The 19,608-nt window shown below is 38.8% G+C and overlaps 1 protein-coding gene across 2 annotated transcripts; it reads right to left on the bottom strand.

Moving 5' to 3' along the window:
- Positions 1-801: 801 nt before the first annotated feature.
- Positions 802-17,254, bottom strand: LOC120027867 (ATP-binding cassette sub-family D member 3-like). Of its 2 annotated transcripts, none has more exons than XM_038972948.1 (20): positions 17,019-17,254; positions 15,540-15,576; positions 15,338-15,439; positions 14,525-14,613; positions 13,529-13,598; positions 12,837-12,934; positions 12,524-12,647; positions 12,260-12,316; positions 12,035-12,177; positions 11,832-11,901; positions 11,272-11,341; positions 10,880-11,069; positions 10,494-10,658; positions 10,264-10,327; positions 9,866-9,943; positions 9,613-9,678; positions 9,248-9,457; positions 8,987-9,091; positions 8,688-8,744; positions 802-1,101 (listed from the first exon to the last, which is right to left on the bottom strand). In XM_038972948.1, the coding sequence occupies exons 1-20, from the start codon at positions 17,126-17,128 to the stop codon at positions 1,024-1,026; spliced, it is 1,983 nt and encodes a 660-aa protein (XP_038828876.1). In that variant the 5' UTR covers positions 17,129-17,254; the 3' UTR covers positions 802-1,023. The 2 variants fall into 2 exon arrangements, with proteins under 2 accessions (XP_038828876.1, XP_038828877.1); XM_038972949.1 differs by having other exon boundaries at positions 15,532-15,576; positions 17,019-17,068.
- Positions 17,255-19,608: the final 2,354 nt, after the last annotated feature.

Here is a 19,608-nt window from a genome sequence, read left to right as displayed (position 1 = left end):
AAGGGCAAGAAGATAGAGACAACAATACGTCACGCAAAGCAGCCAAAACTGTCAATAAGAGTGTCCATGATTGAGTCTTTGAATGAAGAGATGGAGATAAAATGGTCCAATTTGAGTGTTTTTTGCAGCTCATTCCAGTCGCTAGCTGCAGCAAACTGAAAAGAGGAGTGACACAGGGATGTGTGTGCTTTGGGGACCTTTAGAATGTGACTGGCAGAACAGGTGTTGTATGTGGAGGATGAGGGCTGCAGTAGGTATCTCAGATAGGGGGGAGTGAGGCCTAAGAGGGTTTTATAAACAAGCATCAACCAGTGGGTCTTGCGACAGGTATACAGAGATGACCAGTTTACAGAGGAATATAGAGTGCAGTGATGTGTCCTATAAGGAGCATTGGTGGCAAATCTGATGGCCGAATGGTAAAGAACATTAACCGCTCGAGAGCACACTTACCTGCCGATCTATAAATTACGTCTCCATAGTCTAGCATGGGTAGGATGGTCATCTGAATCAGGATTAGTTTGGCAGCTGGGGTATAAGAGGAGCATTTACAATAGAGGAAGCCAAGTCTAGATTTAACCTTAGCTTGCAGCTTTGATATGTGCTGAGAGAAGGAGAGTGTACCATCTTGCCATACTCCCAAGTACTTGTATGAGGTGACTACCTTAAGCTCTAAACCCTCAGAGGTAGTAATCACACTGGTGGGGAGAGGGGCATTCTTCTTACTAAACCACATGACCTTTGTTTTGGAGGTGTTCAGAAAAAGGTTAAGGGCAGAGAAAGCTTGTTGGACACTAAGAAAGCTTTGTTGTAGAGCGTTTAACACAAACACATACAATCACCGTTGACAAATGCTTACTTAACCAGACTAACATATCTGATCATTTAAATACATCTTGTCAAAAGAAAACAACAAAAGAGGTTACAATTTATTAAAAACAGTAGTCTAGGTTTGTTTTAAGTGCAGAATTAATAGGCGCCTTTCTCCAGGCCGGAGGATGGTGTGTGTGTGTAGTTGACGCTCATCTAGGAGCCGAACTCTATGGTCTCCTCGGTGATAGGTTTGAAGTCGTAGTTCCCTCTTCCGTCCATGTGAAGGTAGTACTGGAGGAAGTTACAAAACAAACATTCAAAAAGGGTATTTCTGTCAGCAAAACGTTTTCAAAGTGTGGTTCCATAACCAGGCAGCCACACCATTTAAGAGGAGCCTCTTAAAACCTGTTGAGGATAGAGGGCGCTATTTTCACTTTGGGGAAAAATCGTGCCCAATTTAAACGGCCTCGTACTCTATTCTTGCTCGTACAATATGCATATTATTATTACTATTGGATAGAAAACACTCTCAAGTTTCTAAAACCGTTTGAATTATATCTGTGAGTAAAACAGAACTCATTTTGCAGCAAACTTCCTGTCAGAAAGTGAAAAATCTGAAATCGAGGCTCTGTTCCAGGGCCTCCCTATCAATTTGCTTGAAATGTATGACTATACATGCACTTCATACGCCTTCCACTAGATGTCAATAGGCAGTGAGAGGTGAAATGGGGATTCTAGCTATATCTATGGTCAAAAGAGAGGTCTTGGAATGACAGGACCCCAATTTACTTTGTTCAGGAAGACGCGGGAAGGACATCAGCTTTGGCTTCTGAAAAGCTTTCCTTATAGACGGCTAATATCTCCGGCTTTGATTTTATTTGATAAATGTGATAATAGCATCGTAAAGTATGTTTTTTCAATATAGTTTTATCAGATTATTGAAATTTTTTCGGGAGTTTTGGCGTGTTCCGTTCTCTGCGTTTGGTGACGATGGACAGCTTCGCGCCACTTGGCAAGTTTTGGTTGCTAATTCGAGAGGGAAAAAGGACATTCTAAAACCAAACAACGATTGTTCTGGACAAAGGACCCCTTGTGCAAGATTCTGATGGAAGCTCAACAAAAGTAGGACCCATTTATGATGTTATTTCATATTTCTGTCGAAAATGTTTACTATTAGTTTCCGCCCAGATTTTGGGCGCTCTCTCGCTATAACGTAAGCTGTATGTCGTACTAAAGTTATTTTTAGAATTCTAACACGGCGATTGCATTAAGAACTAGTGTATCTATCATTTCCTGTACAACATGTATTTTTTAGTAAAGTTTATGATTAGATATTGGTCAGAATAGGTGAGTGTCAGAAATATATCCGGAGATTCTGGAAAATAGTTGCTACGTTTTCACAATGTATAACCACGGATTTCAGCTCTAAATATGCACATTTTCGAACAAACCATATATGTATTGTGTAATATGATGTTATAGGACTGTCATCTGATGAAGTTTATGAAGGTTAGTGAAATAATTAATATCTTTTGCTGGTTTATTCGCTATCGCTACTGTTGCCTTGAATCAATGCTGTTGTGTGGTTGGCTATTGTAGTAAGCTAATATAATGCTATATTGTGTTTTCGCTGTAAAACACTTAAAAAATCTGAAATATTGGCTGGATTCACAAGATGTTTCTCTTTCATTTGCTGTACACCATGTATTTTTCATAAATGTTTTATGATGAGTATTTAGGTATTTCACGTTGGTCTCTATAATTACTCTGGCTGCTTCGGTGCTATTTGTGATGGTAGCTGTGATGGTAGCTGCAATGTAAAACTATGATTTATACCTCAAATATGCACATTTTTCAAACAAAACATAGATTTATTGTATAACATGTTATAAGACTGTCATCTGATGAAGTTGTTTCTTGGTTAGTTTGGTTGGTTCTTGGTTAGTTTGGTTGGTTTTGTGCAAGCTACCTGTGCTGTGAAAGAAATGTCTGTGCTTTTTTGTATTTGGTGGTGAGCTTACATAAATATACGTGGTGTTTTCGCTGTAAAACATTTTAAAAATCGGACATGTTGACTGGATTCACAAGATGTTTATCTTTCATTTGCTGTATTGGACTTGTTAATGTGTGAAAGTTAAATATTTCTCAAAAATATTTTTTGAATTTCGCGCTCTGCCTTTTCAGTGGAATGTGGGAGGAGTTCCGCTAGCGGAACCCCGGGGCTAGACAGGTTAAAGAAGAAGTTACAGGTCTGTGAGAGCCAGAAATCTTGCTTGTTTGTAGGTGACCAAATACTTATTTTCCACCATAATTTGCAAATAAATTCATTAAAAATCCTACAATGTGATTTTCTGGATTTTTTTTCTCATTTTGTCTGTCATAGTTGAAGTGTACCTATGATGAAAATTACAGGCCTCTCTCATCTTTTTAAGTGGGAGAACTTGCGCAATTGGTGGCTGACTAAATACTTTTTTGCCCCACTATATATATATATATATATATATATATATATATATACACACATATATATATATACACATATATACATACATACATACATACACACATATACTTTAAATATGTATTTTCATTTATTATTTTCCACTAACCCTACCAACCCTCCCCTAATTGGAGTAAGCTGATGAACAACACTAACATGCTGAACACGTCGCGTGCGTCGCAAAATACATTTAAGTTATTCAATTATTGCACCCACACTGCTCACGCACGCCAACGAGCGTCTGCGATGCCAAGGGCTAAAATATAACTCCTTTCTATTTCTGACGCAGATCGCGCTGAAAGTCCTGCCTCTCCCATCCCCTCATTGGTTTATAGAAGCAGATACCCATGTGCCATCTCCTCATTGGTTATACCCACGTGGGTGATTGAAAGACGAACTGTTTTGCCGGTGGTAGTGGTAATACTATGAAAGTTTAGATGCCGATCACCATATAAATTCAAAGATGAAAAAGCCTGGAAGGAGGAGAGATGACTAGAAACGATTCGGTTGGCCATTTTATGTGTGGATTAATTGTCGGAGTAGAGGATCTTGTGCATATCAGGTAAAATAACATCAGTTAGTATATTTGAGTTAAACCACAATATTTGTGGTATTATTTTTTCTGTCTTTTCTAGTGAATTAAACTGAAATTGCAACCAACTTTCTATGGCTTCTTTTTTTTTAAAGTTATATTTTGGAGATCATTTCATTTTCAAATAACCGAAAGTGAGAGGTTGTAATCTGAATAAAGGGAAAAAGGCCTTTCTTGAACATGGGGTGAGATATTCTTACTAATTTGTTAGCGAACCAGTTCGGATTGAATTATAGCTTTTGTATGACTGATGCATTTAGTGAGAGGTCAAATGCTTTAATATTTCAGAATTTCTGCCCTCCTAATTAATATTCATTATATAAATAAGCCCTTTTATTTTTGTCTGGCTTGCCATTCCAAATAAAATGTAATATTTTTTGCTCATATAATTTAAACAAAACAGGTTTCTAGGTGTCGGCAAGACCAAAAGCAAATAGCTAAACTGAGATATGACTCAAGAGTTAATCGGGGTGATTTTTCCACAAATAGACAGGTATTTTCCTTTCCATGGTAGCAAGATATTATCTATTTTTGGTAACTTTCTATAAAATGTATTGGAGTGAGATCATTTCTTTTTTTCAGGATATGTATACCGAGTATGTCCACATCACCGTCAGACCATTTTATTGGTAAACTACACAGTAATGTAAAAGTTGTATTTTTTGTGATCCAATACATAACATAGTACACATCATTTGGTTATAATCCAGAGAGATTAGAAAAAGTATCAAGATCCTCTTATCCCCGATGAGGCTGTGGAGGGATCCAAATTTTGGATTTAAAAGAAAACGAGTCATCAGCGTACAATGGATATCTAACCCCTTGATATTATTGCCAGATCTGATTTTAACAGCTAACATTTCGATGGCAATAAGCAACAGATATGCCAATAGTGGATAACCTTGTTTTACTCCTCTTGACAGTTTAAAACTTTGAGAAGTAGCCATTATTTACTATTTTACACCTAGGGTTACCATACATAACTTTAACCCAAGAGATTCTCCACAATTGAAATATTCCAGGCATTTATTTATAAACTCCAGTCGTACTTTATCAAAAACCTTTTCAACGTCAGCTATGAATACCAGGCCTGGTTTCCCAGATTTTCATAGTGTTCTATTGTTTCCAGTACTTGTCTTATATTATCTCCAATGTATCATCCATGTAGAAAACCTGTCTGTTTAGGATTAATAATATCCGACAATACCTTTTAAATTCTATCCGCTATGCATTTTGCTAACATTTTTGCATCACAACACTGAAGTGTAAGAGGCCTCCAATTGTTTTAATGGACTGGATCTTTATATTTACCAATTGGATCCTGTTTCATTAATAATGAAATCAGACCTTCTTGTTGAGTGTCTGATAATCTACCATTTATATAGGAGTGGTTAAAACCTGCTAATAATGGTCCTTTGAGTATATCAAAAAAAGGTTTGGTATAACTCCACTAGTATGCTGTCTAGCCCTGGAGTTTTCCTGGACTTAAAGGCTTTAATTGCATCAATGTGTTCCTCCTCTGTAATTTGGCCTTCACATTAGTTTTTCTGTACAGATGTTAATTTTACATTACTAATAGAAAAAAAATCCATACAATTAGATTCGGTTAGTGGAAATGGAGGAGACTGAAATGAAATACATGCTTAAAGTACTTTACTTTATTTTTCTTTTTTTTTTTAAATGAGTAATGGTTGACTCATTTGTAACAAGTTTCAAGGAATTATTTTTGTGCCTTTTTCCCCATATGCCTCTATGGTACAGTTTTTATTGCTATCTATCTGTACTGTTAGTCCTTCCATTTCCTTTGTTTGTGTGGACTCTTTGACCTACATTGCTTTTGTTTAAGAGAGGAATACTGAATTGCATGGCCTCTAAAGGCACATTTAAAAGTGTCCCATACAATGTGATCTGCTGTACCTATGTTATGTCTGAAAAAGTCAGTTATAAATTATTCTGTCCAAGTTAAAAACAAGTTATCATCCAATAGGCTGTGATTAAATTTCTAATATCCTCATCCACATGGAAATTCTGTAAGAGTAATAATAATGCCAATTATTTGATGGTCCGACTACATTCTGTCCCTTATCAACACTTTGTTAACTTTTGGTGCCAGAGAGAATGACATAAGAAAGTAATCAAGACGACTTGCTTGATTAACTTCTTATGGCTGCAGGGCGGTGCCGGTACACTTATGACAACAGCCCGTCCAAGTGCAGGGCGCGAAATTCAAAATATATTTTTTAGAAATATTTAACTTTCACACATTAACAAGTCCAATACAGCAAATGAAAGATACACATCTTGTGAATCCAGCCAACATGTCCGATTTTTAAAATGTTTTACAGCGAAAACACCACGTATATTTATGTTAGCTCACCACCAAATACAAAAAAGCACAGACATTTTTCACAGCACAGGTAGCTTGCACAAAGCCAACCTAACTAACCAAGAACCAACCAAACTAACCAAGAAACAACTTCATCAGATGACAGTCTTATAACAAGTTATACAATAAATCTATGTTTTGTTCGAAAAATGTGCATATTTGAGGTATAAATCATAGTTTTACATTGCAGCTACAATCGGAAATAGCACCGAAGCAGCTAGAACAATTACAGAGACCAAATTGAAATAGCTAAATACTCATCATAAAACATTTATGAAAAATACATGGTGTACAGCAAATTAAAGACAAACATCTTGTGAATCCAGCCAATATTTCCGATTCTTTAAGTGTTTTACAGCGAAAACACAATATAGCATTATATTAGCTTACTACAATAGCCAACCACACAACCGCATTGATTCAAGCCAACAGTAGCGATAACGAATAAACCAGCAAAAGATATTAATTTTTTCACTAACCTTCTCAAACTTCATCAGATGACAGTCCTATAACATCATATTACACAATACATATATGGTTTGTTCGAAAATGTGCATATTTAGCGGCACAAATTGTGGTTATACATTGGGAAAACTTAGCATCTTTTTCCCAGAATGTCCGGATATATTTCTGACACTCACCTATTCTAATCAAATAACTATTCATAGACTTTACTAAAAAATACATGTTGGACAGCAAATTAAAGATAGCTTAGTTCTTAATGCAATCGCCGTGTTAGAATTCTAAAAATAACTTCATTACGACATGCAGCTTACGTTATGGCGAGAGAGCGCCCAAAATCTGGGCGCAAACTAATAGTACACATGTTCGACAGATATATGAAATAACATCATAAATGGGTCCTACTTTTGATGATCTTCCATCAGAATGTTGTACAAGGGGTCCTTTGTCGGGAACAATCGTTGTTTGGTTTTAGAATGGCATTTTTCCCTCTTGAATTAGCAAGCACACTAGCCAAGTGGCGCGAAGCTCTCCTTCCTGAACAAACGCAGAGAACGCAACACGCCTAACTTCCCGAAAAAATTTCAATAATATGATAAAACTATATTGAAAAAACATACTTTACGATGATATTGTCACATTTATCAAATAAAATCAAAGCCGGAGATAGTAGCCGTCTATAACGACAGCTTTTCAGAAGGCAATCCCCGGTTCCTTCTCGCGCCTTCCAGAAAACAGGAAATTGGTGTCACGTCATGCCAAGAGCTATTATTCGACCTCAGATCAAGCTATACACTCCATTTCTTCTCTCACTGCCTGTTAACATCTAGTGGAAGGCGTATGAAGTGCATGTATACTAATACATATCAAGCAAATGAATAGGGATGCCCTGGAACAGAGCATCGATTTCAGATGTTCCACTTCCTGTCAGGAAGTTTGCTGCAAAATGAGTTCTGTTTTACTCACAGATATAATTCAAACGGTTTTAGAAACTAGAGAGTGTTTTCTATCCAATAGTAATAATAATATGCATATTGTACGAGCAAGAATTGAGTACGAGGCCGTTTGAAATGGGCACCTTTCATCCAAGCTACTCAATACTGCCCCTGCAGCCCAAAGAAGTTAAGCCGCCACCGTGTATGTCTCACTAGGTCAGGGTATTTAAGCCTCCATATTTCCACTAATTCCAATATATCCATGACATTGGTGATTTCCTTAAGTTTATGAGGGTGATAGTTTGTAGTGTGATTTCCTTTACGGTCCATAGAGGTATTTAAAACCTTATTATGACCTCCCATCATGGATCAAAACATATTTAAAATCATCCATCTACCTTGAGGATCTGTTGGACAATTTGCACATTCGGATCAAAATTACTGTTAATGAATATCATCACCGCTTTGAATTTGATTGCCCATGGGAGAAATATATTTTGCCCCTCCAGTCCTTTTTCCACACAATTTCATCTACAATTGTAAAAAGGACCAAGCTACAAATGATTTAGTATATAGAGATTACTATTATTACAATGTCTTATTTTTATATAAAATTAGATCAAATTGAATTTGTTTCCTGTAAACAACAGATATTATATTCCTTCGCTTTTAGCCAGGTAAATACTGATATTTTCTTATTATTATCTGCTAAGCCATTACAATTATAACTGGCGATACTTATTTCACCATAATGAGACACAAGTTTCAAATCTATTTATCATACTATATGTTCGTAAACTCACCATTAAAAAGTACTACCAGGGGAACTTTACCAAAACGTTTTGACTGACATGACACAAATGAAACAAAAGCTACATCTTAGAAAACTGCCTGATGTAGTTTCCCACTAAACACTCCCAGATGCATCACAGCAAAACAACATACTGTACAGAAGCCACAAAGACCCACGTAACGGTGTTTCCAGAAAGGTTGTCATCTTACCTCATGGTGTTTCCACAAAGACTTTCTGTGAGAGACAGTGAACAGAGTGATGCCAACCTGTGGATAAAGAAACAAAATCAGTCATAAGATAAGAGCCAAAAAGCTGCTACAAACACTTGTCAGACCAAATAATTACATGAGGAACTATATGAACTATGCTGCAGACATAACTTGTATGTAAGATGTATTGTTATTTATTAAACTGAAGTTGTATAAAGATGGAAGTAAGCACGCAGACATATCACAGTACATGCTTAGAGTCAAGGTTAAAGGCTGGAGGGGGTTGGGGCTATTCGTACCGTTCTGCAGTGACTGTAGATGAAGTCTTCCACATCTACACTCACAGCACTGGTGCACTCATCCAAGATGGCAAACTGAGGTTTGTGGTAGAACAACCTTGCCATCTACAGACAGATAGACAAACATCACACATACATCAAAGTCAATCACCTAATTATACCCAGTTCTGTAATAAACTGAATTAGAATGTGATGATGTACGCTTGAGAAAGCTTCGATTCAAAACTGAAGAATCAAATAAAACTGTCACTTTCGTCTTACCGCCATCCTTTGCTTCTCTCCTCCACTGAGGACATCCATCCAGTCCTGCACGGTGTCCCAAGTCCCCTCTCTGTCCAGGATGTGACCTAACTGGACGTTGCCCAGGTACTCCTTCAGCACCTGGTCAGAGATGCCTTTCCTCTTTTGCTCCTCATAGGTGTCAGGGTAGATCACCTGATCCCTCAGCGTGCCAATGGTCATGTAGGGTCTCTACATTAAGATGGAAGAAGTCAGGGGTCATGTACGGTCTCTACAATAAGATGGAACAGCCTTCCAGTAGAGCCAATATGGCTGCCAATTTACCAAAACATGGAATAGAATATAACATTGGTAATATAAAAGACTCAAAGTGTCCATTTAGTTACCTGAGGAACGTAGAATAGCTTCCCTCGCTCAGGCTTGGTCAGCTGCCCTCCGAACAGAGGCCAGAGCTATAGAGTCAACAACACACCCAATGTTACCTCCATGGCCTACTGTGCTCTTAAGTCACTTTAACCAAAATGTTTGCAGTACTTCCATTATTGCCAGATCTTCCATTGCCACATCTTATCGTACATAGACACAGTCATGTCAGTATGAATAAATAGAACAAGATCATAAAAACAGACAATTCGTCACCTCTCCCAGTACTCTGAAGAGTGAGCTCTTGCCACAGCCATTGGGCCCACACACTAACACGTTGGTACCAGACCGCACCTGGAGAAAGAGAGTGAAAGCGAGAGAGTGTCAGGGAGAGGAAATAACCTCATTGTAACATCCAGCGTGGCCACACGAACTTTGAATGTCAACACTACTTCAACATCACCCATTAAAGTCTAAGTTGTTTGAGTGTACTTAGGTCCAACTGAATGACTAGACGAGTGGCACACATTCATTGGCGAAGGACTTCAAAGTCATGGTAGCTTTACCATCTCATAACATCTATTTTGCAAGAGACCTGTGAGTTCTCAGTGAGACTAACCATGCCAAAATAAAAGGTTAAATAAAATATACAAAGGAAAGAAAGAGATGCCCACTTCAAAGGTCAGGTCCTTGATCAGGACATCTCCATTGGGTGTTGCTAGTGGTGTGTGTTCAAACCTGCAACACCAACACAGTCAGACACTGTTCTTAGTGACGAATCATGCTCAGACATCAGAAAACACCTTGGCCTTGGACAACTTCAGTGAGGTAAAAGTAAAATATTAAAGTGATTTTATGCAGCCAATATTATGTACAGAAATGCACTGAGGATTGTCACACATACTTGATGATGTGGTCTACGTTGATGATCTGTCCGCTGCCCGGGACCAGTGTGACTCTTTCTACACCTAATGATTCTTTGTTCTGATGGGAGACCATGGTACGCTCGTATTTCCCAGAGTTCAGTTCTTTCAGGACCTTCCTGAGCTCAGTGATACGCATGGTGAACCTGTTGGGAAGGAGAGACAGGCCTATATCAGAAGACCACCTACACAGCACTTAGGAGTGAAAGCATGAAGAGCCATGATGGAAGAGTAGAGTGAAGGCATGGAAAGACGGGAATGATGTCCGTTATGTGGTCTCTGGCTGGAGAAGCCTTCGAATTAAATGTCTTCAATTCAATGTAATAGGCGATGGGATCACAGTGTTTAGGGAAGAGTGAAGTCTCACCCGGAAAGCCTGGTCATATCTCTGCCAGCCAGTACGATCCTTCCCAGAGCCTGGGCCAGACTCAGCAGCATCCTGCCACTCTGGTAATAGTCTTCCATCAGCTCAGCTTGGGTGCTGTTCATGTGGCGGGGGTCGGACAGATTGAGGAAGGGCCGACTTACCACCAGGTAGCCCACCACGGTGGCCATGTCTGCAGGGGGGAATAGACCCAAGAAGTGACTCATAGCTCTGGTGGCAAACCAATTCTGTATTTAACAATGTTATTTTGTCACCTAGCAAAGCAATAATAATTTGGTGTCTGGACAATGTCAAGTTGACTGAAAGCCATATATATCTGGCTATGTAACAGAGGACATCATCATAAGCTGTAGGGTTAAAACATCAAATCTTACACTTGGCGATCATGCTGTCTACAAAGCCCATAGAGAAGCGGAAGAAGATGAACTTGTGCAAATGGTCGACCTGAGAAGATAGAAGACAAATGTATCGCCACATTATTAGACACTGTAGAGACAGTTCCAATCACAATCAGCAGTAAAGGTATCACCACATTATTAGACACTATAGAGACAGTTCCAACCACAATCAGCAGTAAAGGTATCACCACATTATTAGGCACTGTAGAGACAGTTCCAACCACAATCAGCAGTAAAGGTATCACCACATTATTAGGCACTGTAGAGACAGTTCCAATCACAATCAGCAGTAAAGGTATCACCACATTATTAGACACTATAGAGACAGTTCCAACCACAATCAGCAGTAAAGGTATCACCACATTATTAGGCACTGTAGAGACAGTTCCAACCACAATCAGCAGTAAAGGTATCACCACATTATTAGGCACTGTAGAGACAGTTCCAACCACAATCAGCAGTTTGCCCGTTGAGATGGAAGTGAACGAAGAAATCTTTAATATCCCTCTTACTGACAAAGGACTAATGGTACTTACCAGTTTCTTAAATGTTGAATGAATCGTCTGTTTCTCTCTCATGTTGCCATTGTAGAAGGCAATCTCCTCACTGTGGCAAAACAGTACATGTTTAACATAAGTTAGTTCTCTTTTTTAAAGATTTATTTAACAGGTTTTACTTTAAATCAGAAAACACTGTATTGCCAACCCATGATAAAGTCAGTGTAGATCCAGGTCTTTACCTGTTGGTGATGAGTCGTGAGTTGACGTATCGGTACTCTCCCTCGTAGCGCTGCTCAATGACAGTCATCTTACCGATGGGCTTCCGCAGTCTGGTCAGGAACAGGCCTGAGATCAGCAGGTAGGCCATCATACTCGATGGGCCCTGAGGGAATCAATGACATTACATCCCGTTAAAACCTGAATGGAATCTATTGGATGCCTCTGGAATCTAAGTATATATTCACCTGGGCTCCGATGGCAGACGTCAGCTTGAAGATGTACAGTCCAATGTCCAAGAGAGGCTAAAGGAGAGATGCAGTAAGTGAACATTTCACACAATGTAGCTTTCTTGATGGCTTTTTTTCAGCAATATTATGATTTACACAAGAAGTTAATGATTGACTAAGATGTTCTACAAATACTATACAAATTTGCACCAGACACCTTGGAACCACACACACGAAGGTAAACAGTAGTAAAAATGATGGTTTAGGTCAACTCTACTATACCTTGCTGAGATTGGAGTAGAGGTCAACCACACTGTTACAAAACTTCTCTACGTCTTGAGTCAGCAGCTGGTCAGCGTTGGCGATGCGGTTATCCAGGTTGCCCATTTTGTAGTATGTGTATCCTCTGGGGATGGCACATGTTGAGTGAGTTCATTTGTAGATTGGCTGTTATTTTTTTATTTGTTTGGGACCATGTACAACATACCATTGCACCATATTTAGTTAGATAACTATTTATCTGTAGTCCCTATTGGAATGTATGCAAAAAAGCCAGACATCAAGGTTCTGAGATGAGGCAGTAGACAATGCTTACTTGAGGTACTCGTCGTAGAGATGTTTGGTCAGCCTCTCTCTGAACTTCAGCTTCAGCTCGTTCAGACCCAGCTTCAAGAGGTTATTCACCAAGGCAAACTGGAAATGGACAGTCACAAAACATACACTTTATTACTATCAGAGCTTAATCAAAATACAACCTATTGCAGTGTCTGTTCTCCAAACACAGCATGCATGTGATGAAATCTGGATTTGTTCTTTAATTGGGCAGAGGGACTGTTTAATACAAAACATGCAGAGCAAATGAAATACCAAGTGTCTAGCGAATAAGATACACATAAGCTTGACATTCTGTTCAAATGTACTGTATGTACAAGAACAACATATTATCCAGTATTCCAGCCAATGTCTGAATTAAATATATGGTTATTGATACATTAGTATTGGTAAGTGATGGATTACAGTAGAGAGAGGTTAATACTTGATATTCAGTGTATATTACCATGTTGATGTCAGACCTCCTCTGAGAATTTACACCACAAGAACAAATATAACACTAAAGAAGTACTGTAGGGCTACTGTAGCACATTCAGAAGTCTGGTATTTGTAAACTATTCGTTATACAACTAACTTATTACTGCAATATGAAATTTAAATCAGACTCAAGTATATCAATTAACATCTAGACTTATGTACATTTTGGATGTGATGAAATACCAAAAACACACTTACAATTGGCATAGCTTTGCAACACTTGAACAAGTAGTTCTTGAAATCTGCGTTGTTGCGAGCGATAATTGCACTGCAAACCACAACATGCACAAGAATGAGCAAACATGGGACAGATAGATATTGTCAGATTGATTCATTTCAACATTAGTGGCAGTGATTAGCCTCTGGCCTCCTTCAGATCTGTTTATGCTTTATCCAACTCCTCTGCCATGATGGCCATAGTAATTGGCAAGGAAAAGTGGCATTAGCTCAAGCACATACAGTACATATACGGTGACTGAGCTAGAAGTCATGGAGAGCGGAGAAAAAGTAACAACCAAACAAATTTAGAAAGATGATTTAGGATAATTCACATATAAGGCCTAGCGAGTGTTTTGCTGCATTGGTGTATGGAAGCAGAGCTCTGACATTAAGGATTATTTGTTATACCAGTAGATACATTGGAATAGCCAATGGCAGTTAGTCATATTGAGTTTACAAATGTTATGGCCTGAAAAGCTTAACTGTGTTAAGTACACATACTAGGCAACAAACAAAAAAAACACACAAGTTATTTGTTTTATAGGTTTGGGTTCTATGAAAACCATCACATGGTGGAGAGTTACACAAGGTATGACAGCAATGTAGGAATAACAGATTGCGATCTCTGCTAATGATACCACTGTGGGAGATTGAAAGACAGCAATCCATTCCCGAGCAGGAAAATAAATACTGTATAAATAATAAATACAGACTAAGCCTAGTCATGGAGTAAAGAGCACTACAATTATTATCTCCATTGAACATGCGTCTTAGTCCAGTATTAAACTGAACCTGTGTATGGGGAACCGGACCATAATATTTTAACCCTTTCAACACTTCCACCACCACCAAACTCATTGGCTATCATGATCTGGTTACCAGTCATAGTGAAGCATCCTAACAAGTCACATGGGAAGTCAGTGTTCTAACCGTAGAACTGGTATTAGAACACTATTATAGCTCTATGGTTCTAACCTTTCAATCATGGTTCCGTTCTGGATCATCCATACGTCACAGTATGTCCGGGTCACCAGCATAGCAGCGATGAAGAGAAGGTATCCAGTCTGGGGTGATAACAATGGAGGGAATAGAGAAGTGGTGCAGGACAGGTGGGGAACAGACAACACCAGATGAGCAAATCCCTCAGATGAAACAATACAATGGACAGTTCATAAACAAGTCAATCTCATGTTGTATTGTAAGTAATGTGTGCAAACTAATTTAAAAAATGAATGAGTAAAACATGGCAGTTCAAATGTAGAATGGGCCTGTTCTTAACTAACAGCATGACCAGTATTTCTGTCATATTAGAGTTCATTCAGTTCAATAGAGGATCAACTCTGATACACCCAACAGATTTCATGTCATCGCAACTTTGGCTTATCAAACAAACTGATCAGTATATAAGGTCAATGTCTAGGCTCCGTGATTTTATAGAACACACAAGTTTAGACAATATTGTAGAACATGTTGAGACACGCACGCATAGAGAAAGAGATAAGTTGTGGGGTAAAAGTGACGCAATGAAGGAACACATATCCATCTTTACAAGGCAAGGGTATCGCCTGTTCCCACAGATATTGATTACTTCAAGGTTCAATGCTTATCATGATGTGACGCAACAGAACATAGACATTTACAAAGACATCCACTTAAAATTCTTATTCAGATGACATAATAATGAACCTATAATAAGCCATTGGGAAATACTAAGATCTTGTTTTTGCTCAATATGTGCAATTGTTGACCATATTTTCTGTAACAAAACAACCCAACCACAAGGCTCACCTCTTTGCAGAACCACCGAGGCACCATGATCCGGAGGATCTTGCTGATTCTGAGGAAGAAGACATAGTCCACCGCCGCCCGGTCTTTCTTAGCTGCTTTGTCCTGCACAAATAATAGAGCCAAAGCAATTGTTAGGGGACAAATGTGACAATGACATGTAGTTGGACATTTTATACATTTGTTGATGCACTTACATACTTACTTCCTTGCTCAACACCAGTTCTGAGCCCCCTTTTTTACTGTAAAACACATAGGGCACATAGTCAGATACAATGTTTCAACAGACATGTGGGACATCAGCATAGCAACGCAGTACCAAGGTAACATTAGTTTCATCATGACCATCATAAACCAAGTGTATGGTGTGTAGGCTAAACTAAGGTCACAAGGAGTCTTGACACAGCATTTAACCTGAAATTAATTAGCAATTTGTAACTGTCCAATGAACTTTCAAAATTCCACTGACAGGCAGCATGCTGCTAATAAGCAACATTGTATCGTGCGGGGAAACTGACAGTGATGTCTTTGTTACTTTGTTGCCAAATATATCAACTTTTGCCCTAATTATCCTGCTGCCTCACGATATAAAGACCTCTACTGTTTTGCAAATGAGAATGGAGACTTACATCAGAGATATAATAACACATAATTACTGCAACATACGATTTGCATCAACCCTTGTCTCTTATGGATAACTGCAATATTATAGAACTGCAATATATCAATGACTTTCAGATTTAAGACATTACATCTGTCAAATTGGACATTCAAGAATTCTGTCTAACTTGGATTGCTGGCCACAAATTCTGTGATACAAGAACACACCAAGGTAAAATTAGTTTTATATTGGATATTTGGACTTCAATAGGTCTTACACAAAGCGTGCCATGACTATAAAAATTATATATTCTGAACAGGGGAGGATGGAGAACAATCCACATAATTTTCTGGTTTGAAATGTTGATATTTTTTCTAAAATAACTAACTACTTTTGGGATTGTCTCTTTCTCTTAAAGAGGCAGGTTGTTGGGGTGGGATGAGGAGAGTGATTAATGAACGGACCCATTCACTCTGGCTGCAACACCACATGCAGTGATTAGGTCCACCTGAAAATCAGCATTTCGAAGCAGAGTGCTTTTGAATATTGAAAGCCACCCTAATAATGTAAATAATCCACCCAAAAATCATAATCCCCCCATCAATTATTTTTAAACATTTCAACTACTACACAAAAACTGGTATTTTTCTCCATCCACCCTTTGATTCGGAATATTTAATTTTCATAGTCATGGCACGTTTTTGTAAGAACTATTGAAGATTGAAAGTGGCAAAAAGTTATAATAAATACAAATGAACTGGATTTTTGTGCATCCTCCCCTGATTCAGAACATAACCATTTTCATAATCATGACACGTAAGATCTATTGAAGATTGAAATCTGGAATCTTATTTTTTTTATAACAACAACAAAAAGTTGAGTGGATTGTTCTCCATCCACCCCTGATTCAGAATATAACATTTTCATAGTCATGGCATAATTAGTTCAATATAGAGAAAACCGAATATCCACAGAATATCCAATATAAAACTACTTTTACCTCAGTCAAGAACCGATGGCATGGGGGCTCTTGCAACGCACAATTAAAGTACAACCGAGATTATAATTTATTCAGCAACATACCCGCTTGACTTGCCTCCTCTTCTTCTTTGCTTCAGGATGCATAAAGCGAGTAGGACTCCCCCAGCTATTGAGGAGTTTTTAGCTGTCAGGTATTTACTGACGGCTGCCATGTTTCCTAGAGTACCAGCTGAGCCGCAGTGTTGGCAACTATATTTCAAGGAAAGTAGCTGTTGGTTGCTCCATTTGTAGCCTCTCTGCCAAGTCCCCAACAACCGGATGTTCCGGTTTTCAGGGGAAATGTAAAGAGAGCATGTGAAGTGAATTCCGCTTTTGAATATTAAAAAGGTGACACCAAAGACAGTACAGTACGAAGATAGGCTACAACTGCTTCTCTAATAGAAATCCCAGATCACACTTATAGGCTCAAGTAGAAACACATAACTGGGTCTAACACTCATCTCGCGCCAAACTGCGCATGTGCAGGCCTTCAAATCAAAGGCACTCGTTAGATATAAATCTGTTTTTGACAAAAATGAAAACGTGTCAGTTTGTCACTTTCACTAGGTTATAGTAATAACATGTTCAACTACTTAGAGATGCACTATGCAGAAATCTCTCCACTATTTCCTGGTTTCTAAAATGCTAATAGTTTGCCTATTTTCAGTTTATGTGACAAAACAAACAAGTATAGTGTAGATAATCATTGTACCATCTAAACCGCTGTGAAATATCGTTTCCATAACCAAAAATATTGTATTTTCAGCTGTTTGAAGCAGGTGTATAAAACCGAAAGCAAAAGATACAAAAACAAAACTTAAAAACAGGAAGCATAAAAATAGCACACATAGAACAGATATACTGCATCTTAGACTTGCTTTCAATGAGAATAACAGATCTATAACTCACATTTCTATGTGAATTTTGTCAGTTCACCCAAAAAGTTACATATTGCAGCTTTAAGACATATGCTAGAATCTAGGTTATGCCTTCAGATTTCGAGAAAATGAACAACTAAGGAGGGAATTTTCACTTCTCTCATTGACTTCTCAAATTCCAAACCCCCCGCCTAGTCTGTTTGGTCTGTTTCACAAGCGTTGACGGAAGTCTCTCGATGTTGCGCCTCTGGGTTTAGAAACTCTGTGGTAAAACTCCATCTTAACTCCTCCTCCACATTTACTGGATTGGTTGAACAGTGCAGAACTCCCCTGACAGTTTTTTTTCTTCTTGTCAAGACCAGTATGTAGGGCAGTGGTCACCAACTGTTTCTGAGTCAAAATGCAAGCCGAGATCTACAGCTCAGATTTTTTTTTAAATATGACTTAACAAACGTAATCCTACGCAACATTAACCACTTAAAAACAGTTCTGCAGCAATGAGGTTTGTGCAGGTGGCTATAGGCCCAATACATGTTGTTCTTTTCAGATCATTTCAAAATTATAATTAAAAAATGTAGTTATCTGATCACACTGGTAATAGTGTCCCCTTTTCTCAGTGGAGGGAGGGAGAGTGGAGGGACGGTGAGTCGGGTGAGGTATGGTGCTCCCTCCATCAATCTGATAAAAAAGGCCATCAGTCCAGTCATTTTTTTAAATAAAAAATATCCCACTCACTCAGCTGTTCCTCACAAGTAATACAAATTATTTACATTCACAGAGTTTCTAAACTCAGAGGCACAACATCGCAGGACTTCCGGGAAGACTTGCGAAGCAGACCAAGAAGACCAGGCCGGGGTTTGGGGTTAGAGAAGCACTCTGTTCTGCAACCTCAGGTATCTTGGGAGGGCAGCTCCTGCTCAGCCCAGTCCGAGCTCTTCTCTGTCCTGGCACCCCAATGGTGGAACCAGCTTCCCCCTGATGTTAGGACAGCAGAGTCCCTGCCCATCTTCTAAAAACATCTGAAACCCTACTTTTTTTTTTAAATAAACACTTAACCAGCACTTGCAATTTCTGCCCATCTTCATACTGTACTGTCTTTGACACAGTCTTCCAGCTGATGGTGAAACTCAAGTTGGACTGCATTATTTCTGCCTCATGCACCAATTCATGTTGTTACTCCTATGACCAGAGAAAGTGAAATATTCCTCGATATTAAAAAAGACACAAGCCACTGACAATAACAACGCAACACTTTGCATATTTACATATTCATTGCAGCTGCAGTGCTGGTTGTAGCATGAGTGGAAGTAGGGAGAACGCACATTTTATGGCTTAAAAAAGTGTTGAACAAAGTGTTGACAGTAATGAATAACAATTTCAACATGAACTTACTCATCAAAATAGTAGCTCTTTGCTGTATTCGTTGAGTCTCTCTCTAGTCATCGTATGAAAGTTTTTAAATCTCACAGTACCAACTTCGCTGTGTGTTTGAGGTGAGGCTTCTTTTTACAGTCTATGGCTCGAGGAAAATGTGCAGACACGGTGATCTGAGCTATCTGATTGGCCAGCGGTAGGCCTAAAAGTGCACTTGATTCTACCTTCAGACACATGAAATGGTTCAAAATGGGAACACTTTGCCTTCCTGTCGCTAGGGCTGCTGAATCAAGTGCACCTACCACCAACAGCGCAATGGCTGCTGAATCAAGTGCACCTACCACCAACAGCACTAGGGATGCTGAATCAAGTGCACCTACCACCAACAGCGCAATGGCTGC

The sequence above is a fragment of the Salvelinus namaycush genome, chromosome 33 (genome assembly GCF_016432855.1).
Source record: "Salvelinus namaycush isolate Seneca chromosome 33, SaNama_1.0, whole genome shotgun sequence".
NCBI lineage: Eukaryota > Metazoa > Chordata > Actinopteri > Salmoniformes > Salmonidae > Salvelinus > Salvelinus namaycush.
This window is presented reverse-complemented; position numbering and strand designations above follow the sequence as displayed.

Excerpts from the sequence above, each read along its gene's own strand:
- LOC120027867 (XM_038972948.1), bottom strand. The coding sequence starts at position 17,128 with ATGGCAGCCGTCAGTAAATACCTGACAGCTAAAAACTCCTCAATAGCT. Across the intron at positions 14,614-15,337 it reads CTCGGTGGTTCTGCAAAGAG|ACTGGATACCTTCTCTTCAT; the intron begins GTGAGCCTTGTG and ends TTATCACCCCAG. Across the intron at positions 10,328-10,493 it reads AACGTAGACCACATCATCAA|GTTTGAACACACACCACTAG; the intron begins GTATGTGTGACA and ends TTGGTGTTGCAG.